Here is a 25235-nt window from a genome sequence, read left to right as displayed (position 1 = left end):
CAAACCCACAGCAAACAATAACCTCAATGGTGAAAAATTGAAAGCATTTCCCCTAAAATCAGGAACCCAACAAGGGTGCCCACTTTCACCACTACTATTCAACATAGTTTTGGAAGTTCTGGCCACAGCAATCAGAGCAGAAAAAGAAATAAAAGGAATCCAAATTGGAAAAGAAGAAGTAAAACTCTCACTCTTTGCAGATGACATGATCCTCTACATAGAAAACCCTAAAGACTCCACCAGAAAATTACTAGAGCTAATCAATGAATATAGTAGAGTTGCAGGACATAAAATCAACACACAGAAATCCCTTGCATTCCTATACACTAATAATGAGAAAACAGAAAGAGAAATTAAGGAAACAATTCCATTCACCATTGCAACGAAAAGAATAAAATACTTAGGAATATATCCACCTAATGAAACAAAGACCTATATATAGAAAACTATAAAATACTGGTGAAAGAAATCAAAGAGGACACTAATAGATGGAGAAATATACCGTGTTCATGGATCGGAAGAATCAATATAGTGAAAATGAGTATACTATTCAAAGCAATCTATAGATTCAATGCAATCCCTATCAAGCTACCAATGGTATTTTTCACCGAGCAAGAACAAATAATTTCACAACTTGTATGGAAATACAAAAAACCTTGAATAGCCAAAGCAATCTTGAGAAAGAAGAATGGAACTGGAAAATCAACCTGCCTGACTTCAGGCTCTAATACAAAGCCACAGTCATCAAGACAGTATGGTACTGGCACAAAGACAGAAATATAGAGCAGTGGAACAAAATAGAAATCCCAGAGATAAACCCACACACCTATGGACACCTTATCTTTGACAAAGGAGGCAAGAATATACAGTGGAGAAAACACAATCTCTTTAACAAGTGGTGCTGGGGAAACTGGTCAACCACTTGTAAAAGAATGAAATTAGAACACTTTCTAACACCATACACAAAAATAAACTCAAAATGGATTAAAGATCTAAACCTAAGACCAGAAACTATAAAACTCCTAGAGGAGAACGTAGGCAAAACACTCTCTGACATAAATCACAGCAGGATCCTCTATGACCCACCTCCCAGAATATTGGAAATAAAAGCAAAAATAAACAAATGTGACCTAATTAAAACTAAAAGCTTCTGCACAACAAAGGAAACTATAAGCAAGGTGAAAAGACAGCCTTCAGAATGGGAGAAAATAATAGCAAATGAAGCAACTGACAAAGAATTAATCTCAAAAGTATACAAGCAACTCCTGCAGCTCAACTCCAGAAAAATAAATGACCCAATCAAAAAATGGGCCAAGAACTAAACAGACATTTCTCCAAAGAAGACATACAGATGGCTAACAAACACATGAAAAGATGCTCAACATCACTCATTATCAGAGAAATGCAAATCAAAACCACTATGAGGTACCATTTCACGCCAGTCAGAATGGCTGCAATCCATAAGTCTACAAGCAATAAATGCTGGAGAGGGTGTGGAGAAAAGGGAATCCTCTTACACTGTTGGTGAGAATGCAAACTAGTACAGCCACTATGGAGAACAGTGTGGAGATTCCTTAAAAAACTGGAAATAGAACTGCCATACGACCCAGCAATCCCACTGCTGGGGATACACACTGAGGAAATTGAAAGAGACACATGTACCCCAATGTTCATCGCAGCACTGTTTATAATAGCCAGGACATGGAAGCAACCTAGATGTCCATCAGCAGAGGAATGGATAAGAAAGCTGTGGTACATATACACAATGGAGTATTACTCAGCCATTAAAAAGAATACATTTGAATCAGTTCTAATGAGGTGGATGAAACTGGAGCCTATTATACAGAGTGAAGTAAGCCAGAAAGAAAAACACCAATACAGTATACTAACACATATATATGGAATTTAGAAAGATGGTAACGATAACCCTGTATGTGAGACAGCAAAAGAGACACAAATGTATAGAACAGTCTTTTAGACTCTGTGGGAGAGGGTGAGGGTGGGATGATTTGGGAGAATGGCATTGAAACATGTATAGTATTATATGTGAAAGGAATCGCCAGTCCAGGTTTGATATATGATACAGGATGCTCTGGGCTGGTGCACTGGGATGACCCAGAGGGATGGTATGGGGAGGGAAGTGGCAGGGGGGTTCAGGATGGGGAACACATGTACACCCGTGGTGGATTCATGTTGATGTATGGCAAAACCAATACAATATTGTAAAGTAATTAGCCGCCAATTAAAATAAATAAATTTATATTAAAAAAAAATCTGTTTTGACCACAGTTGTTTCTTTTCTGTTTTGAACAGTGTCTGGTGCGTAACAGGTATTCAGTATGTATCTGTGAAATGGCTGGCTGAGTGACTGGATGAGTGGATAAATGAATAAGTGAATGAATGAACCACCAGTCAAGGTTGAGATTAACATAAGACAACCAGCACTACCACAATGATACAAGATCAATCCAGTCAAAATCATTGAAATGTGATGTTTTAATTGGTTTATTCATCATATGAAGGCAGGTTTACAATTCACAGTAGGCTTTTCATTTCTGAATTATTAAAAGTATTTTTCTTTATAAAAAATACCATGTTTGGGATTACCTCATAAACTTTCAGACTTCATTCCACCATCAAAAGGAAATCCAGATTTCAAAATTAAGACTAGAAATAAAAAATCTTAATTTCCTTTAAATTACGAAGTTCTATTTGAACAAATAGTGAAAGTGATGTTTTTGAGAAATAGGTCCAACATCCTGCTGGAAAGTGTGGGATTCTTGCCATCCTGGGGAGTGAGATTTGGACATTTTTTTTTTCTAGTTTAATTTTATTTTATTTTTAAACTTTACAATATTGTATTAGTTTTGCCAAACATCGAAATGAATCCGCCACAGGTATATATGTGCTCCCCATCCTGAACCCTCCTCCCTCCTCCCTCTCCATACCATCCCTCTGGGTCGTCCCAGTGCACCAGCCCCAAGCATCCAGTATCGTGCATCGAACCTGGACTGGCAACTCGTTTCATACGTGATGTTATACATGTTTCAATGCCATTCTCCCAAATCTTCCCACCCTCTCCCTCTCCAACAGAGTCCAAAAGACTGTTCTATACCTCAGTGTCTCTTTTGCTGTCTCATACACAGGGTTATTGTTACCATCTTTCTAAATTCCATATATGTGTGTTAGTATACCGTACTGGTGTTTTTCTTTCTGGCTTACTTCACTCTGTATAATAGGCTCCAGTTCCATCCACCTCATTAGAACGGATTCAAGTGTATTCCTTTTAATTGCTGAGTAATACTCCATTGTGTATATGTACCACAGCTTTCTTATCCATTCCTCTGCTGATGGACATCTAGGTTGCTTCCATGTCCTGACTATTATAAACAGTGCTGCGATGAACACTGGGGTACACATGTCTCTTTCCCTTCTGGTTTCCTCAGTGTGTATGCCCAACAGTGGGATTGCTGGGTCATAAGGCAGTTCTATTTCCAGTTTTTTAAGGAATCTCCACACTGTTCTCCATAGTGGCTGTACTAGTTTGCATTCCCACCAACAGTGTAAGAGGGTTCCCTTTTCTCCACACCCTCTCCAGCATGTATTGCTTGTAGACTTTTGGATCGCAGCCATTCTGACTGGCGTGAAATGGTACCTCATAGTGGTTTTGATTTGCATTTGATGTTGAGCATCTTTTCATGTGTTTGTTAGCCATCTGTATGTCTTCTTTGGAGAAATGTCTGTTTAGTTCTTGGCCCATTTCTTGATTGGGTCATTTATTTTTCTGGAGTTGAGCTGTAGGAGTCGCTTGTATATTTTTGAGATGAGTTGTTTGTCAGTTGCTTCATTTGCTATTATTTTCTCCCATTCTGAAGGCTGTCTTTTCACCTTGCTAATAGTTTCCTTTGTTGTGCAGAAGCTTTTAAGTTTAATTAGGTCCCATTTGTTTATTCTTGCTTTTATTTCCAATATTCTGGGAGGTGGGTCATAGAGGATCCTGCTGTGATGTATATCAGAGAGTGTTTTGCCTATGTTCTCCTCTAGGAGTTTTATAGTTTCTGGTCTTAGGTTTAGATCTTTAATCCATTTTGAGTTTATTTTTGTGTATGGTTTTAGAAAGTGTTCTAGTTTCATTCTTTTATGAGTGGTTGACCAGATTTCCCAGCACCACTTGTTAAAGAGATTGTCTTTAATCCATTGTATATTCTTGCCTCCTTTGTCAATGATAAGGTATCCAGATTTGGACATTTTATAGACAAAATCTCTATAGCCTCCCAGGTGGTGCTAGTGTTAAGGAACCTTCCTGCCAGTGCAGGAAACATAAGAGATGTGGGTTCAAATCCCTGGGTCAGGAAAATCCCCCAGAGGAGGGCATGGCAATCCACTCCAGTACTCTTGCCTGGAGAATAACATGGACCCAGGAACCTGGTGGGCTACAGTCCACAGAATCACAAAGAGTCGGAAACGACTGAAGCAACTTAACACATACATAGCATTTAAAAGACTACTTAAAATAATAACAACGACAACAACCATTCAGTAGGTGCTTACTATATGCCAGGTACTGGCTCAAATGCTAAATTAAAGGACTGTTCTAAGGTGTGGATCTATGGAAGGAATATAAAGCATCTTTAAAAATAAATTATTATAATTCTATGGATGAAATTTTTCAATTAAGACAATTTTTTTTTATAAAACCAAAGTGTGACAATTAGATTATTACACAGTTGGAAATACTAAATAATAAAATGGAGAATTGGAACAATGTATTTGGAAATATGTTCTAAGACCAATAAACATGTATGACATAGAATGCAATTCTGAATACTATTGTATTATCCACTGGAATGAGACAGCTCAAAAGAGATATATATTTGTATACGTGTCATAGCTAAAGCTTAAATCCATTCTAGTAAATAAGACTGATTAACATATTAATTAACGATTATTTTCTTATTCAACTTAACTATTCTTTCTGCTCATTTCTTACTTCTAATCCTAACAAATCTAAAATATTTATCTAATGACCCAGATAATCATGATGGTATGATCACTCACCTACAGCCAGACAACCTGGAATGTGAAGTGAACTGGGCCTTAGAAAGCATCACTACAAACAAAGCTAGTGGAGGTGATGGAATTCCAGTGGAGCTATTTCAAATCCTGAAAGATGATACTGTGAAAGTGCTGCACTCAATATGCCAGCAAATTTAGAAAACTCAGCAGTGGCCACAGGACTCGAAAAGGTCAATTTTCATTCCAATCCCAAAGAAAGGCAATGCCAAAGAATGCTCAAACTACCACACAATTGCACTCATCTCACACGCTAGTAAAGTAATGCTTAAAATTCTCCAAGCCAGGCTTCAGCAATACGTGAACCGTGAACTTTCAGATGTTCAAGCTGGTTTTAGGAAAGGCAGAGGAATCAGAGATCAAATTGCCAACATCTGCTGGATCGAGAAAGCAAGAGAGTTCCAGAAAAACATCTATTTCTGCTTTATTGACTATGCCAAAGCCTTTGACTGTGTGGATCACAATAAACTGTGGGAAATTCTTCAAGAGATGGGAATACCAGACCACCTGACCTGCCTCTTGAGAAACTTATATGCAGGAGGAAGCAACAGTTAGAACTGGACATGGAACAACAGACCGGTTCCAAATAGGAAAAGGAGTACATCAGGCTGTATATTGTCACCCTGCTTATTTAACTTATATACAGAGTACATCATGAGAAACGCTGGACTGGAAGTAGCACAAGCTGGAATCAAGATTGCCGGGAGAAATATCAATAACCTCAGATATGCAGATGACACCACCCTTATGGAAGAAAGAGAAGAGGAACTCAAAAGCCTCTTGATGAAAGTGAAAGTGGAGAGTGAAAAAAGTGGCTTAAAGCTCAACATTCAGAAAACGAAGATCATGGCATCTGGTCCCATCACTTCATGGCAAATAGATGGGGAAACAGTGGAAACAGTGTCAGACTTTATTTTTCTGGGCTCCAAAACCACTGCAGATGGTGACTGCAGCCATGAAATTAAAAGACGCTTACTCCTTGGAAGGAAGGTTATCACCAACCTAGATAGCATATTCAAAAGCAGAGACATTACTTTGCCAACAAAGGTTCGTCTAGTCAAGGCTATGGTTTTTCCAGTGGTCATGTATGGATGTGAGAATTGGACTGTGAAGAAAGCTGAGTGCTGAAAAATTGATGCTTTTGAACTGTGGTGTTGGAGAAGACTCTTGAGAGTCCCTTTGACTGCAAGGAGATCCAACCACTCCATTCTAAACGAGATCAGTACTGGGTGTTCATTGGAAGGACTGATGCTAAAGCGGAAACTCCAGTACTTTGGCCACCTCATGCGAAGAGTCGACTCATTGAAAAAGACTCTGATGCTGGGAGGGACTGGGGCCAAGAGGAGAAGGGGACGACAGAGGATGAGATGGCTGGATGGCATCACCGACTCGATGGACATGAGTTTGAGTGGACTCCAGAAGTTGGTGATGGACAGGGAGGCCTGGCGTGCTGTGGTTCATGGGGTTGCAAAGAATCGGACACTACTGAGTGACTGAACTGAACTGAACAACTATAGAATAATGTGATATAATGTAGCTTTCTGATAATCTTATAAAACAGACTGTTTTAAAACAATCTGCTTCCCACTAAAATAGGATAAAATGTCAGGAAAACCCATTTATTGAGAACAATGATAAGAGATGACATATACAAAGCTGTTTGAAACTACCATGGAACAACAAAATCAGCCAGGACTTTAAGGGAAAAGTTTCAGCAGAGAAGAGAAATATACTGAGATGAACCTGATACTCTGTTCCTTTCCCCTGAGGCATGTGATAATTCCTAACCTGCCCAGAGATGAGACAATAATTAGAATTCAGAACCTGGCAGAAAAGAAGGGCCCTAGTAACATACTAGGTTTTGGATTGACTTAGAGTGAGAAAAAGCTAAAGCAAACAAGGTCTTATAAACACTGAAACCCAGCCTTAACTTTTCTCAGTCCCTGACTGGATCAAAATGACCTGTTCCTTCTGTTACCGCTTGCTGGAAGAAAGTAAATCTCCTGAAGAAAAATAACATCCAGACCCTCTGTAACTTTTTCATATGCAATGTATAGATTTTAATAATAAACTAGTAGGTATGATACAGCACAACAACCAACTATTGAAAATCAAGAGATAGAAAATATAAGCAGGCTCACAGATAATCTAGATATTGGAACTGTCAGATATGGACTTTAAAATAACTATGATAACAAGATGGATAGTTTCATTAAAGAACCAGTATATAAATAAAAGAAACAAATTGAATGTCTTATTCATCTTTTGTGTCACCAGTCCTCTGCAATAGGAACAACCCAGTACCTACTAAATAATATATAGGTATCTTAACTTCAACAAAAGCACTACCTCCTTTGTAGGCACAGTATATGCAGCATCTGGAGCCCACAATACTTTTAAGGAACACAAAAATGTTTAAATTTTCATTTAAAGTTAGAAGCAAAATGAATATAATAATAATGGATACATAATAATGAGTCCAACCTGGATTATATTTGTCTTTAAACCCTCACAACTGTAAAATTTAATTTTCAATATTTTTTGAAACACATAATGTGACCTTGGTCTGATCTTCCCACCCTGCACCCTGTGGAATAATGCATGTCGCTCCACAACCTTCACATTTTGGAATCAATAATAGCTTTACAGCCTAAATAAAGCCTCCAATTATCTACCTCTTTTGCTTACCATATTACCTAACAACCTAAAACCTGAATTAGGTATTTTACATATGAGCAACATTCTTTGTTGTTCATATGTAAAATATGAAGCACATATATGCTTTAAAGTGGTCATCTTTGGATTTCCCATTCAAGCTTACACCAAAAGGATGAATTACAAATAACAAACAAACAAAAAGAATAGATTGTAAGTGTGTTTTAAATATTTGAGTCAGTTAGCTAGAATTTTCCACATGCTGAAGACTGTGAGATTTATGTGGATATGGAGATAATAAATAGTAAAGCATATATCTGGGAGAAAATTCTTGGGTTCCCACAACACTTAATGGTTAGCTTGTTATATTTTCACATACATCATCAATGTCCCAAGCTTCCTGATGATGTTGTGAAAGTTTATATAAATATAAGTGCACACTTCTTAAATATAGATCTTAAATAACTCATTGAAGTAAGATATCACTTCTGCCTGATTCTCCCCCTGACAACAGCAGGCTGACTAGAAGTTCTCTAGTCTGTGCTCCTCTGGAAAACATACTGGTAGTGACGTTTGGTAAATTGTTATTAAGTTATCACTGCTACTGTAAACTTAATTGTATAAAGATATGTGTTTTTATTAAATCATTAAAAAGTTATGTGAAGTAAAGTTGGTACTACCTAGCATATCATAGGTGCTCAAAAATATTTGTTGACTGCGTGAATAGAGGAGTGGAAGAGAGAGGAGAAGAAGGAGAGGAGAGGAAGGAGAGGAAGCAAATGTGGCAAAATGGTAAGTAAATGAATACTGTAGATTGAATAAGGTCTCCAGCATCAACTGATGCCAAAGCTGACGCTCCAGTACTTCGGCCACCTGATATGAGGAGCCGTCTCATTGGAAAAGACCCTGGTGCTGGGAAAGACTGAAGGCCAAAGGAGAAGAGGGCGGCAGAGGATGAGATGGTTAGATAGCATCACTGATTCAATGGACATGAACTTGAGCAAACTCCAGGAGAGAGTGGAGGATAGGGAAGCCTGGCGTGCTGCTGCAGTCCATGGGGTCACAGAGAGTCGGACATGACTTAGCAACTAAACAACAAAGATCTCCAGTCTATAAATAGATCTATAAGAATTGATATAATCTAAAGATGTCACATTCCCAATCATGATGATGCAAATGATGGTGACACCAAAGTCAGTGCCTCAAGTCATGTGGCCATTGTAACAAGTCCAAGAGGAAGGAACTAGCCTCAGCTTTCTCTGCCAATTAGCACCACAGTGAATACAGACCCAACGATGTGGCAACATTTCACCTCATTACAAAGCTATTTACAAATGGGCTACTTAAAAGCTCATTACAAATAGCTATGACAGTCTGTAAAATGAAATTCCATATGAGGAAGATCAGCAAGTTGTATTTCCCATCAAGAGTGGTTCAAGTAACTAATTTATTAGTTTCCCATTTAAATATTATTTCATAGTATTTGCACCCAAGATGTTCAATCCAAAACGACTGAGTGGAATGACTTTCGGAACGGACTTTGGCCAAAAATCAATGTGATGACAAACTATTCTAAATCTAAAAGAAAATAAAGGAGTTTAAAGCCAAACACAATGTGTGAACATTATAATTAGATATCATACCAAAAATAAAAACAAGCTCCGAGACATGAGATGTGGGGACAGTTGGGGAAACTGAAAAATGGAATGTATATTACTTATTCATAAATGTTACACTTCTTGGATGTGGTGACAATACTGCAGTTAAGACGGAGAACGTCCTTGTTCTTAGGAGATCTGTGCTGAAGGATTTGGGGATAAGAGTCATGATGTCAACAACAAAAAATTTATGCGTATGCATGTGTTTGGGTGTGTGCTGGCGGAAGGGAGAGGAAAAAGAGGAAGTAAATGTGGCAAAATGGTAACAACTGTAGAATTTAGGTGAAAGGTATTTGGGTGTTTATCATTCTTCCAATTTTTTGTAAGTTCCAACATTTTCAAAATTAAAAGTTAGAGGAAAATATAAAAAAATATTATGTTATAGAGAAAAGTTTAAGGTAGAAAAGGTATCTGTGATTACAAGATTAATATTTAAGAGCCAGTTTCAAAATAATGCACACCATAGTTCCATCTGGGGATATGTGGATAAATATACATTAACGTATTAATAGAGGTCACTGATTGGAGCCCTCTAAATTAGACAACATGGCAGACTGGAGCAGTTATCTCTGGATTGTCCAATTACAGTTACTTCTATTTTCTTAATTTTATTTATAAAAAATTGCTTATTTTATACATATGCGTTCATATATACATAGAAATTATTTTTAAAAAGTGAAACTGAACTTACCAAAACCTCACAACAGTAGATTCTGTTGGAAACTTGTCCTTGTCAAAACTGGTTAATCTAATGTTTACATTATTAAGGTAATACCAGTGACTAGGTATAAATAAATCACTTTATTTGTAAAAGAAAAAATGACGACAATAATTCTAGACTCTTAAATAAGCTCTGGAAATATGAAACTATTGCCCCAGAGGGCATAACTAATGACCTACAGGTGCAAACTACACTGAGACAGATTTCAGCTCATTGTGAGACTGAACATTGCAATGAATGTGTCCAAAAAGGGAACAGACTGCACCAAGAAATAACTGCCTATCAAAGTAGGTTAACCAACTGTCACACATAGGATTAGAAGGAGAATATTAGATATACTCTAATCCAGCCTTTCCTCTCTAACAAGTCTGAAATAAAACAGTAGTAATAAACCAAATACACTTCCACTGAAGGAAAAACTACACAATAACATCACTGACTAACAAGGTTTAAGACAAGATTAATACTCTCAGGTCACAATAATGTATTTCTTAACACTAGAATACTATTAAAACTGTTTTGCTAGACAAATTACTCAACCAAAAACCAAATGTTTCTTGCCATAGTGAACCTAAATTATTTCTAACCATATGATCTTAGTTTTAATTGTTGGTGTAATCATACAATGGAATACTACTTTACAAGGAAAAACTGAATAACAAAATATTGATACACGCAACCACATGGAAATATGTCAAAAACCTTACACTTAGTGAAAGAAGACACAAGAATACATGCTGCATGGTTTCATTTATGTTAATTTCAAAAATAGGTAAATCAACCAAATAGAAATCAGAAGGTGGTTGTGTACAATGCAGGGAAAATGAAAAAAGGGGGCACAAGGAACTTCCTGGAGTGATAGAAATATTGTTTCTTGCTTTTTGAAAATTACAAATATACATAAAATTGTCAAAGCTCAAGGAGAACACTCAAGATCTATGTGGTTTTTGCTTATAAATCATATCTCCTTGAAATTAAAATGAATGCTTAAAAAAATCATATTTGCTTTGTATCTCCTGAAGAACTCAATACTTACCAAGTGATTTCTTCTTACTGCAGAACATTATTGCACTTGATTATTTTTCACCAGGCCTCACAGCTGGCCTATATAAGAAAACGAGATATGTACAAAACATTAGTATTTGAGAAACACTTGTTAACCAAAAATTCCCATCATTCAACTTTCTTCCTAGTCAAATCTAGATGACTAGGAAGTCATTAAGAGAACAAATAACAGACTCCATTTATGAGACTTAAATCTAACCAGACAGACACAGAAAACAAACTTATGGTTACCAAATTGGAAAGGGGGAAGGGATAAATTTGGAGTTTGCAATCAAAATATACACATTACTATATATAAAATATATAACCAACAAAGATCTGCTGTATAGTACATGGAACTATGTACAATGTCTTGTAATAACATATAATGGAAAAGAATTTAAAAAAGAATGTATTAATGTGTGTGTGTATATATACATACATATATATACGAATGTGTATATATGTGTGTATATATACATACATATATATACAAATGTGTATGTATGTGTGTATATATGTATATATATAGAAAGAGAGAGAGAGAGAGACCCAAGTCAATTTGTTGTACACCTGAAACAAACACACCATTGTAAATCAATTCTATTCCAAAGAAAAATTTTAAGACAGACAATTCTATATAAAAATTACCTATTTGTATTATAGCAGATATATGGAACTTAAAGTAAGAACAAGTATGAAATTCAATTTGGGATTAAAATGGAGCCAAATTTTCTAATATATCCAAAACCCTGTAAATTTGAATATTACAAAGGTGATGCTCCAACACCTGCCTTTTATTTAAGTGCCAAGTGTGATTCCTTCCAGAGTCACCCAAGTCCAGGAAGTGCAGATGGTCCCATATAGAATTAAATGAAGGAGGAACATGCCTAGACAGATAGTAATCAAATTGACAAAAACTAAGGACAGAGAAAACATTAAAAGCAAGAAAGGAAAAGCAACAAATAATAAACAAGGGAATCCCCATAAGACTATCACTTGATTTTTTAGCAGAAACTGTACAAGCCAGAAGGGAGTGACTTGATATATTAAAAGCAAAGAAAGGGAAAAACCTAAAACCAAGAATACTTTGCTCAGCATGACTCTCATTCAGAATTAATGGAGAAATCAAAAGCTTTATAGACAAACAAAAGCTAAAAGAATTCAGCACCATCAAACAAGTGTTACCACAAATGCTAAAGCAATTCTTTAAGCATAAAAGAAAAGGCCACAATTAGAAACAAGAAAATTACAAAATGGTAAAGCTCACTAATAAATGTAAACATATAGTAAAAGTAGGAAATCATCTACACACAAATATGATGTCAAAACAGTAATTGTGAGCAGAGGAAAGTACAAATGCAGGATACTTGAAATGCATTTTAAATTAAGAAACTAGCAACTTAAAACAATCATGTATACATATAGACTGCTACATCAAAACCTCATGGTAACCATAAACAAAAAATCTATAATAGATAAACACACAGAAAAGAAAAAGGATCCAAACACAACACTAAAGATAGTTATCAAATAACAAGAGAAGTAAACAAAAGAGAAAAGGAATTTAAAAAGTCCTACAAAATCAAACAACTTTAAAATGGCAATAAGAACATACATATCAATAATTATCTCAAATGTAAATAGATTAAATGCTCCAACCAAAAGACATAGGCTGGCTGAATTAATACAAAAACAAGATCTATATACATGTTGTCTGTAAGAGACCCACTTCAGATCTAGAGACACATACAGACTCAAAGTGAGGGGATAGAAAACTGTATTCTATGCAAATGGAAATCAAAGGAAAGCTAGAGTAGCAGTACTCCTATCAAGACAATATAGACATTAAAATAAAGACTGTTACAAGACACAAAAAGGACATTACATAATAGTCAAGGGATCAATAGAAGAAGATATAACAATTATATATGCACCCAACACAGGAGCACCTCAATATATTCAGCAAATGTTAACAGACATAAAAGGAAAATTGACAGTAGCACCTTGGTGGAGGACTTTAGCATTCCACTTAAATCAATAGAAACATCATCCAGACAGAAAATCAATAAGGAAACACAGGCTTTAAAAGACACATTAGAACAGATAGATCTAATTGACATTTATAGAGCATTCCATCCAAAATCAGAAAAATATATCTTCTTTTCAAGTGCATATGGAACATTCTCCAGAACAGATCACATCCTGGACAACAAAGGAAGTCTTGGTAAATTTAAGAAAACTGAAGTCATCAGATCAGATCAGATCAGTCACCCAGTCGTGTCCGACTCTTTGCGACCCCATGAATCGCAGCACGCCAGGCCTCCCTGTCCATCACCAACTCCCGGAGTTCACTCAGACTCACGTCCATCGAGTCAGTGATGCCATCCAGCCATCTCATCCTCTGTCGTCCCCTTATCCTCCTGCCCCCAATCCCTCCCAGCATCAGAGTCTTTTCCAATGAGTCAACTCTTCGCATGAGGTGCCCAAAGTACTGGAGTTTCAGCTTTAGCATCATTCATTTCAAAGAAATCCCAGGGCTGATCTCCTTCAGAATGGACTGGTTGGATCTCCTTGCAGTCCAAGGGACTCTCAAGAGTCTTCTCCAACACCACAGTTCAAAAGCATCAATTCTTCGGCGCTCAGCCTTCTTCACAGTCCAACTCTCACATCCATACATGACCACTGGAAAAACCATAGCCTTGACTAGACGAACCTTTGTTGGCAAAGTAATGTCTCTGCTTTTGAATATGCTATCTAGGTTGGTCATAACTTTCCTTCCAAGGAGTAAGCATCTTTTAATTTCATGGCTGCAGTCACCATCTGTAGTGATTTTGGAGCCCAGAAAAATAAAGTCTGACACTGTTTTCACTGTTTCCCCATCTATTTCCCATGAAGTGATGGGACCGGATGCCATGATCTTCGTTTTCTGAATGTTGAGCTTTAAGCCAACTTTTTCACTCTCCACTTTCACTTTCATCAAGAGGCTTTTGAGTTCCTCTTCACTTTCTGCCATAAGGGTGGTGTCATCTGCATATCTGAGGTTATTGATATTTCTCCCGGCAATCTTGATTCCAGCTTGTGTTTCTTCCAGTCCAGCATTTCTCATGATGTACTCTGCATATAAGTTAAATAAACAGGGTGACAATATACAGCCTTGACGAACTCCTTTTCCTATTTGGAACCAGTCTGTTGTTCCATGTCTAATTCTAACTGTTTCTTCCTGACCTGCGTACAAATTTCTCAAGAGGCAGATCAGGTGGTCTGGTATTCCCATCTCTTTCAGAATTTTCCACAGTTTATTGTGACCCACAGAGTCAAAGGCTTTGGCATAGTCAATAAAGCAGAAATAGATGTTTTTCTGGAACTCTCTTGCTTTTTCTATGATCCAGCGGATGTTGGCAATTTGATCTCTGGTTCCTCTGCCTTTTCTAAAACTAGCTTGAACATCTGGAAGTTCACGGTTCACATATTGCTGAAGCCTGGCTTGGAGAATTTTGAGCATTACTTTACTAGCGTGTGAGATGAGTGCAATTTGCGGTAGTTTGAGCATTCTTTGGCATTGCCTTTCTTTGGGATTGGAATGAAAACTGACCTTTTCCAGTCCTGTGGCCACTGCTGAGTTTTCCAAATTTGCTGGCATATTGAGTGCCGCACTTTCACAGCATCATCTTTCAGGATTTGGAATAGCTCAACTGGAATTCCATCACCGCCACTAGCTTTGTTCATAGTGATGCTTTCTAAGGCCCACTTGACTTCACATTCCAGGATGTCTGGCTCTAGGTCAGTGATCACACCATCGTGATTAAAAAGACAAATGAAAAGCTGCTCAACATTGCTAACTATAAGAGAAATGCCAATGAAAATTACAATGAGGTATCACCTCACACTAGTCAAAATAGCCATCATCAAAAAGTCTATAAATAATAAATGCTAGAGAGGGTATGGAGAAAAAGGAACCCTCTCCACTATGGAGAACAATATAGAGGTTCATCTAAGAGCTAAAAATAGAGCTACCCTATGATCCTGCAATCCAACTCCTGGGCATAATTCAAAAAGATACATGCACCCCAATGTTCACTGCAGCACTATTTACAATAGTCAAGACATGAAAGCAAACCAAATGTCCATTGACAGATGAATGAATAAAGATGTGATGTGCATGTGTGTGTGTATGGAATATTACTCAGCCATAAGAAAGAATGAAATAATGCCCATATGCAGCAACATGGATGTACCTAAAGAGTACCACGTACTAAGTAAAGTAAGCCAAAGACAAAAATCATACAAACATTATTTCCACATAGAATCTAAAATTTTAAAAGACACAAATGATCTTATTTTCAAAAAGAAAGAGACTCACAAAGAGAGCAAACAAACTTATGATTGCCAAATGGGAGAGGGGGTAGTGAAACGGATATATTGGGAGGTGGGGTTAACAGACACAAATGCTCAGTTGTGTCCAACTCTCTGCGACCCTGTGGACCAGGCTCCTCAGTCCATGGGATTCTCCAGGCAAGAATATTGGAGTGGAGTGCCATTTTCTTCTCCAAGATATACACACTCTGTATAAAACAGGTAGCCGACAAGAACCTACTGTATAGCACAAGGAACTATACTCAATATTATGTAATAACCTACCTATCAGGGGAAAGAATCTGAAAAAGTATGTGTGTGTGGTGTACATATATGTGTGTGTGTGTGTATATGTGTTGCTGCTGCTAAGTCACTTTAGTTGTGTCCGACTCTGTGTGACCCCATAGACGGCAGCCCACCAGGCTCCACCATCCCTGGGATTCTCCAGGCAAGAACACTGGAGTGGGTTGCCATTGCCTTCTCCAATGTATATGTGCTACATAATATATAAAAGTATATGTATGAAGTAAGCAAGAAAAACATAAGAAAAATGGGACTACATCAAACTAAAATACTTGCACAGTGAAGGAAACTATCAACAAAACAAAAAGGCCACCTACTGCATTTGGGAAGATATTTGCAAATGATACATCTGATAAGGAGTTAACATCCAAAATATACAAAGAACTTATGGACTCTGTGGGAGAGGGAGAGGGTGGGAAGATTTGGGAGAATGGCATTGAAATATGTATAATATCATGTATGAAACGAGTCGCCAGTCCAGGTTCGATGCACGATACTGGATGCTTGGGGCTGGTGCACTGGGATGGTATGGGGAGGGAGGAGGGAGGAGGGTTAAGGATGGGGAACACATGTATACCTGTGGCGGATTCAATATTTGGCAAAACTAATACAATATTGTAAAGTTTAAAAATAAAATAAAATTAAAAAAAAAAAGAACTCATACAACTCAACATCAAAAAAAAAAACCCAACCCCACTAAAAAATGATCAGAAGACCCAAAGAGACATTTTTCCAAAAAATACATATGGATGGCAAATGGATACATAAGAAAGATGCTCAACATCACTAATCAGCAGAGTAATACAAAACAAAACTACAATGAGATGCACCCCAATGTTCATTGCAGCAACACTGACAATAGCCAAGACATAGGGAAATTACCTAAATGTTCACTGAAAAATGAATGGATAAAGAAGATGCACTGTGTGTGTGTGTGTGTGTGTGTGTGTGTGTATACACACACACATAATACATACAATGGAATACTACTCAGTCATAAAAAAGAATGTCATTTGCCACAACATGGATGGATCCAGAGAGTATCATACTAACTAAATTAGAAAGAGAAAGACAAATAACATAATACCATGTATATGTGGAATCTAAAATATGATACAAATGAACTTAGCTAAGAAACAGACTCACAGATATAAAAATCAAGCTTGTGGTTGCCAGTGGGGAAGGGAGTTGACGAGAGATGGATTGGGAATTTGAAGTCAGCAGAGCAAGCTATTATATACACAATAGATAAACAAGATCCTACAGTATGTGTGCCGGCTAAGCCACTTGTCATGTCCAACTCTCTGTGACCCCATGGACTGTAGCCTGCCAGGCTCCTCTGTCCACAGGATTGTCCAGGCAAGAATACTAGAGTGAGTTGCCATGCCCTCCTCCAGGGGATCTTCCCAACTCAGGGATCAAACCCACAATTCTTATGTCTCCTGCATTGGCAGGCATATAGAGAACTATACTCAATATCCTGTGATAAACCATAACAGAAAAGAATATAAGAAAGAATGTGTATATGTGTATATATATAAAACTGGACTTTGCGATACTGTAAAAATTACATTACAAATCAACTAAATTTTTTAAAAACTACAATGAGATACCACTTCACACATGTCAGATGGCTATTATCAAAATGATGACACATAGAAAGTGTTGGCAAGGATGCAGAGAAAAGAGTTTTCTTATGAACTTGCACTATGGAAAACAATATGGAGATTCCTCAAAAAAGTAAAAGTAGAACTACCATAAGATCCAGCAATTTCACTTTGGGGTATTTTTCCAAATAAAAATACTAACTCAAAAGGACATTAAGCACCCCCATGTTCATCACAGTAGTATTTACAATAGCCAAGATATGGAAGCAAATAGCCAAGATATGGAAGCAACCTAAGTACCCACTGATAGATGAATGGATACAGGTGTGGTGTATATAAACAATTAAATACTGTTCAGCCATAAAAAAAAGAAATCTTGTCAGTTTTGATGACACAGATGGACCTGGAGGGCATTATGCTAAGTGAAAGAACAGAAAGACAAACACTGTATGGTTTCACTTATACGTGGAATCTAAAAAACAAAACAAATGGATAAATAAAACAAAACAGAAACACATATACAGAGAACAAACAGGTGGTTGCAGGGATGGGGAGACAGGGGGAAGGAGAACGAGTGAAATAGGGAGATTAAGAAGTGTAAACTTCCAGTGACTAAACAAATGAACCATGAGAATGAGATGCACTGTGTGGGGCACATAGTACTAATAACATAATATCTCTGCAGGGTGACAGATGGTAACGAGACTTATCCTGGTGATCACTTTGTATAGAAATATTGAATCACTGTGTTGTGCACCAGGAACTACTATAGTGTTATAGGTTAATTACACCTCAAAAAACAAGTAACAAACTCATAGAAAAAGAGATCAGATTTGTTATTACCACAGACAAGGGGTGGGAAGGGGGGGAATTGGATGAAGGTGATTAAAACATACAAACTTCCAGTCAGAAGATAAGTACTAGGCATGTAAAGCGCAACCATGATCAATGTAACAGTAGTGTATGTTACATACAAAAGTCATTAAGAGGGTAAATCCTATGAGTTCTCATCACAACAAAAATAATTTATCTATATGAAATTATGGGTGTTCATTAAACTTATTTTGGTAATCATTTCACGATGTAGGTCCAGTCATGCTATACACCTTAAACTTACACAGCACTATATGTCCATTACTTCTCAATAAAATTGGAAGAAAAAATAAAATTATTTAGAAATAAATAGGGGGCAGAATAATATTATGTTTCATTTTTTCCCCTACATGTGGTCTCAATTGTTTCATATGGCAAACTCCATTAAGGATTTAGAACGAATAAATAAAGGGCAAACAACGTCAGCCCCGTAGACCATGGACATGAACTCAGACACCTCTGCAAACACATGACAGTAAGGAGAGCTTCTGAATTCATATTCCCTAGGTTAGCAAGAGAAATGACTTGTTTGTTTGTGCTCAAAGATGTGGTGTGGCAGGATGCATTAAACACCCACGAAAGAAGAAGCTGGTCACTCAACTAGAGACCAGAAAAGAGGAAGAGCAATGCTTATGGCTTAGCAGTTACAAGAAAGGAGGATGCAGAGGAATTTCATCAACACCTATTTCTCCACTATCAATTTCTAGAATCTAAAAAGCCTGAACCATCAGCATTTCTCCCTGTTGTGCACCTAGATTTATAAGTTCCCATTCACTACAGCCAGGAAAAGCCATAGCCTCAGCAGTGCTGAGGGAATAACACCCACCGCAAGGTGTCCCTGACATGTAGGGCCATTAACACTTTCTAAGACCCACTGCTTTTCCAGGAACAAGTCACTAATATTGATGAATCCAACATGAAGATGAGGTTACTACTGCTGGATGCTGTGAGAAGCCAAGAGAGGTCCTCCAATATGACCCATCAATAACTCTTCTGTTCCTCTTCCAATGCCTTCTACGAACTGCTACAAGGCTGCCTAAAACAATCCTCCCCTCCCCTCACTGTGCCCCAGCCCTAGGCAGCAGACGCCTCCAGGACAGGCGGGCTGACCGGTTACTGCTTTCCCCTGCATTCCTTCATTAATAGGTTTCCCTGTTCCAGCCCTGACCACCCATAGACTTGGGTCCTCACTGAAGCCAGAGTGATATTGATAAAAGTTAAACAGCATTATGTCACACACCTACTTAAAACCTTTTAATCACCTCCTATTGGCCTTAAAAAAATAAAAAGATCAAATTCCACGTGATTCCGTGGCCCCTCTGCAACCTGGACCCTGCTAGTCTTTCTACTCTGATTTCTCATCACTCTCCTTACAGTCCCCATTCCTCCTCACACCCTCTCATGTCTATACTACAGAAACACTCAACTCAGCTTTTTCCATTTGAGGGCCATGATTCATGTTCTTTCCTCTGTCAGTCATAATCTAATACCCATGGTCAATCCTTACACCTGACTAATTTGTACCTATCTTTTCAATATCAACTCAAACTGCACTCCTAAGCACTTATAGGAGTTCTCCCCTGGCTCCCCAAATCAGAGATAGACCACTTCCTATGTGCTCCCATAGAATCAAGAACTTATCATCTCAGAGCCCCTATAATTCTAGAATTTATTTGCCTATCACATTAGCTGTTTTTCCCTTAGTCTACAAACTCCAGTGGGGCAGAGAACTGATCTGTCCAGACCATAGTTGTATCTTCCGTATTAAATGCATGACTGGCATGCAGCAGTGCTCAATAAATGTCTGCTAAATGAAAGAATGAATTTCTCAGTTTCTATGAGGAATGAAGTAAGAGCTTCCTGATACTAAAGGCATTTTCCTTTTAGCAACTCTCTCTTCCTAGACCCCAACTCCAAGTTCAAGACAGTTTTAGATTCTCCCAAACTGGGAACTTTGTGGCTTTCTTGGCCACTCTCTCTCTGGCTGGTTTCTATTCTCCTGTGTAACCCCACCTCCAACCTAGGAAGAACCTCAAAGAATGAGAAGTGTTTGGTTAGCAATAGGAAGAGTGTTGCAGGCAAACTGAATAGCATGAGAAAGGAGAAGGAAATTTGCAAATCTCTGGGAGGAGAAGGGCAAGAGGAAGCACCCTGACTCTAAAAGAAGATGCACAAAAAGGATTTTTTTTTTTTTTTGAGGAAAAGACTTTCTATGAGAAAAACATGGACAAAAGTAGGTTTTTATCCATGAGGAGCTATTTTTGTTCCAACAAAATTTCACAACAGATACAAAATGTGGACATAGGAAAGGATGAATGGATTCAGTGACAATGACACCTCGATCTGATGGCCCCATCTGGCCAATGGGTTTTAAGGCTCATCAGAAAGTTCTAAGTCAACTTGTTAGGGCTTGAAAACTCTCTGGAGACTAAGTTAACATATTCTGTTTTCACGAGCTCAGAGTCCCTCGAGCAGGTAAAAGGAAGAACAGTTCTTTAAGCAGGATGGCAAAAGGGACTCTCCACCCTGACAGGTGCCAATGAGAATGCAGGCTAGAAGAAGAAATTTAATCTCTCAGGAAGTTATTAGGAGTACTGGCCACTGGCCAACATTTTCTTCCTTTCTCCTTCTTGGTTTGCTAGATTGCTTTGAGGGATTAGCACTAACAGATAGCCAGTACACAGGATGAACTTAATATATATTTGTGCAATACAAAGGTAACTAAAGAGAAAATATCCATGTAACCCCTTCCATCTCTTATTTTAGACCTTCCTACAAGCACTTTTCATTTTAAAATCCCCAGACAATTAAGCATAAAGCAAAACCATATCCTTTCTAAAATTACCTTTAAGCCTTACAATTATTTCAATGCTTTTAATTTCTCTAATAACACCTTCCAAAATATCTTTAAAACTTTTTAATATAATGAATCTTTTTTAATTTAGTCATTTTTGCCTTTGTAGAAAATATGCTCTATTTCATATTTAATGCAGAGTGATAATATAATCACTGTTGTATGAATTAAACACTTCTCTGAGGTTTGTGAAAATTGTTCCTTATTAATGATCTTATCCAAGTGTTTTTACCCTCTAAAACATGTGGTTATAACAAAAATTAAGATTTCAAGTCCACGTTTCCTCCAGTCTAATCTTTTCTTTATAATAACAGCAACCCAGATAGATCTAATGGAGTATTCATAGTAATATATCAGATCCTAGTGTAAATTTGAGGAAGTAAAATTTAGTTCTTTTATTGTCTTATATTTATCAATTCACCAAAATACCCCAGCTGACACTCACTGATGTTAGAGAAAAGAAAAAGCCATCTTCTACTGAACTTTCAGATCAGTGAGAGTCTAAGGAAATAGACTGAAAAAAAAAAAAAAAGTGATAAAGAAGGATTTGCTAAAATAAAATATAGTTTAGGATTTTGAAATTCAACCATTTACAAGTGTTAAAGCAAACATTATTTACATAAAAACATTGTTCCTTTTTTGAAATCACCCAAAGCAGAAGAAGTGGAAGAAGGTAAGTCGCTGAATAGGTTTTATCTTACCCTTGCCTTCATCTCATGCAAGGGGTTAAGATGGTGGTTTTCATGTGTCAAAGTCTTGCTGGATTTTTATAATAAAGACAGGTCTGGGGAAAGTAGGAAGAGAGAGAAATGTAACCCAAATAATAGCTAGGCACTTTACCTATATTAATTCATTTATGTGAGTACTCTTTTGGAAAAGATTGAGAGTGATGCTTGCATGAAGAATTTGATTTCTTTTTTTTTTAATTTCAAGTTCAGGTTTTGAATCTTGGTCAGAAAATTTAATTCTTCTAATAGAAAAAAAATGGCAAAGTCAAAAGAAAATTCCAGTTTGTTTAGGGAAAATAAGAAGTTGATTTCAGATACCTTGAGATTAAGGGCCATAAAAAGACATCCAAGTTGGAAATGCTACTCAAGCAGCTGTCTGCATAAGGGGGCGTACGGGTCATATTATGATTCCTCACAGAGGTCCGTCCTTTACAATTAAAATGGGTACACTAGGGTACAGGTGACTCAACACTTTAAGTAAAGGATTAAAATGGAGTTTCTCTTTAAAGATCGGAGGCCATTCAACAATCAGGTTATTATAGTTAATTCCCCTTGCTCCAATTCCACAATCACCAAGCAACCTGCTGATAATAACTTGCTTTCCCACAGAAGTCTGCCTACAGGGAAAGAATACACTAGCCATGCATGCTGAAGTGAACATTCTGGTCCTCCTGACAGTTACATTGTACATTTTCAATTAATAAATTGTGGTTCATCTGTCTAGATCATCTGTCTCCTGAGCTATATTACTCTGCCCCAGAAATGTAGATCTGTTTTTGGTATGCTGTTGACTTATGGTCTAAAGTATACAGGACAAATGACCCACCCTGGCCATAATGAACTCACCAACAGGCCACCAAGGGCAGGGCCAGCTGATCTGCTCAAGGGGCAGCAGGATGTGGTAGCTGCAAGCTTGTCTTTTGGAGTCAAAGAAACTGACCTTGGATTCCTGCTTTTTCCACCAGCATTACAGAATCCAGGGCAGGTAAGCTGTCTAAGCCTCAGAACATACCTGGACAGGTCAATGGGAAAAGGAAGCTCATTATATAGCTATCTTGAAGGCAGTCCTCTGAACTTCCTCTGTCAAAATGTCTAAATAAACATTAGGATAAAATGAGGACAGTAAGTGTAACTCCTGTAAGACATTCTGCAGCAAAGGAGGTAACTGCAACTGGGTAATGAGGCTTTAAAGAGAAGATGTATTTACAGTGGGGATCCAGGGCCATAGCGATAAATTGAGGGAATAAAACCAGTGGGAAGAGAGAATGAAAATATGAGGAAAGGGGATAGCAAGACAAAGGAATCAGAGGAGACTGGAAAAGAAAGGGGAAAGGAAGGGGTGGAGCAGTTGGAGAAGGGACAGGAGGAGCAGCTGAAGCCAGGAGAGTAGGGCAAGCAGATTCCTGGCCGCTCTCCTTTCTCGCCAGAGTGCTGCCAGGGAGCACCCTCAGCCTGGCTTCATCTCAGGGTCAAGGGAGGAACCGGGGTGTGCCCGAGGAGGATCCTCTACATCCTTTGAGCAGTGCATCCTCTCCAGTTGTCAGGACTCAGCAACAAGACCCCAGAGAGCTTCAAGGAGCCCGACTCAGCCCTCACCCCTGTGAGGTCTCTAGCCCCCCCACCCGTCTGTTCTCCTGTCTCCATTCTGTTCTTGCCTCCCTCTCTCCCCAGCTCTGCCTCCTCTTCCTCTTGGGAGGCATGTCCTGAACAGGAGACACTTTCTGGAGAGCAGACCCCAATCCGAGCTCAGCCACTTTCTATCTAGCATCACTTTGACCAGGTCACTTACCCTTCCTAAGACTCACTCTCCGAATCTGTAAAAAAGAAGAAATAATGCCTTCCTCCCAGGGCTGTAGCGAGAATATACAGCTCACTCCATAAAAATGTGATCCCTCCCCCTCCTTCCTTCCTCCCCATCTGTCTTCTCTCCTCCTACTCCCTCCCCTTTTCTCTGCTTTCACTCTCTCAGTTTCCTTTCCCTGTTTCCTTCTCTTTCATTTTCTCACTAAGCCACTTGCCTTCTAACCCAACCCACCTCCTTTCTGAAGACTAATCCACCAAGAGAGAGGGGAGGGCTGAGGCTTAGGTGAGCGGGAGAACCCCTCTGCTTGAGCAATGCTGCTGCTGCTGCTAAGTCGCTTCAGTCGTGTCCAACTCTGTGCAACCCCATAGACGGCAGCCCACAAGGCTCCGCCGTCCCTGGGATTCTCCAGGCAAGAACACTGGAGTGGGTTGCCATTTCCTTCTCCAATGCATGAAAGGGAAAAGTGAAAGTGAAGTCGCTGAGTCTTGTCCAACTCTTAGCGACCCCATGGACTGCGGCCCACCAGGCTCCTCCGTCCATGAGATTTTCCAGGCAAGAGTGCTGGAGTGGGGTGCCACTGCCTTCTCCAACTTGAGCAATAGTGGGGGCCTAAGGATGGGAAGTGGGATGGCAGGATTAGGGAGTTAGCCCCTTCTTTCCTCCTCTGCTGTCCACCTTCTCTGGTCCTGCCCCTGCCCCTATTCTCCCTCTGGCCCTAGGTTCCCAGAAGCTCAAAAGCAAAGCTTCAGCGAGTCCTCCCACCTCTGGACATGGTAGCCTTGCAATCATATATGCTGGCAACACTGCCTATCAGCCCAAGAATATTCCCCCTGCTCTGGGCCTCTAAGGGATGGGGTCAGGGAGGGAGCACATCTCTGAGACTCCAGGGAAGGGATATTTTTGGTCCAAAAGGGAAATCTCAGCCTTGGGAGGTTAGAACAACGATGGATAAAGTAAAGAATAAGCCCAGGCCTCAGTCCTACATGTGTGCAGCTTTGACTATGAAGTGAGAGTAGGAGGTACAGATAATGTTCTCATCATATTTGGTGTCAGTGACAACTGCCAGCACCCATAGTGCTTGCAGAGCAAAGATACTGGGAAAAAATAAAAGTAAAAAAATTTAAGCCAGTCTGTGTATGTGTTTGTCAAAGTGATGGTTAGCACAGCCAAATGTATAAACTGCCTACCAATTATATCTAATTACCATGCCTCAACAATAAAGTATTTTATTTCCCATATAATATATATCAGATTGATGGTGTTGTGAGTTATTATGTCGACACTGAAGTCTGTTTATATTCTGTTAGGCGTGCAGCTGTTACCCAGCCACAGAATACTAAAGTGGTGGGAACCCTGCTTCCTTTTTCCTCTTGTTTATGTCCTGCTTATTTTCCAACAGTTTCCTTTTCTCTTTCCTTTCTCATCCTTTCCTCATCTGCTCTCACTGCCTCTCTTGTGCATTTTCAAAACCTTTTCCTCATCCTGCCCTTTCTCTATCAAACATGCCTCCCCCGGCTTCTTCTTTCCCCTTCTTCTTTCCCCTTCTCCATTAGCCTAGA

At 38.5% G+C, this 25235-nt stretch overlaps 1 protein-coding gene across 6 annotated transcripts in view; it reads right to left on the bottom strand.

Moving 5' to 3' along the window:
- ATP8B4 (ATPase phospholipid transporting 8B4 (putative)) overlaps positions 1-25235 on the bottom strand; it is a 342310-nt gene that overhangs the window by 265868 nt on the left and 51207 nt on the right. For 2 of the 6 annotated variants that reach the window (XM_070797566.1, XM_070797571.1), the window contains exons 1-3: positions 23662-23752; positions 22719-22884; positions 11144-11211 (exon numbers count right to left, since the gene is read on the bottom strand). In XM_070797566.1, coding sequence (XP_070653667.1) covers positions 11144-11171 — 28 coding nt within the window. In that variant the 5' untranslated portion in view covers positions 11172-11211; positions 22719-22884; positions 23662-23752. Of the gene's footprint in view, positions 1-11143; positions 11212-22718; positions 22885-23661; positions 23761-25235 lie in introns of those variants that run through there. The other 4 variants (XM_070797570.1, XM_070797568.1, XM_070797569.1 and 1 more) reach the window with 3 other exon arrangements.

The sequence above is a fragment of the Bos indicus genome, chromosome 10 (genome assembly GCF_029378745.1).
Source record: "Bos indicus isolate NIAB-ARS_2022 breed Sahiwal x Tharparkar chromosome 10, NIAB-ARS_B.indTharparkar_mat_pri_1.0, whole genome shotgun sequence".
Lineage (NCBI taxonomy): Eukaryota > Metazoa > Chordata > Mammalia > Artiodactyla > Bovidae > Bos > Bos indicus.
Note: the sequence above shows the minus strand (reverse complement) of the source record. Positions and strands in the feature narration are given on the sequence as shown.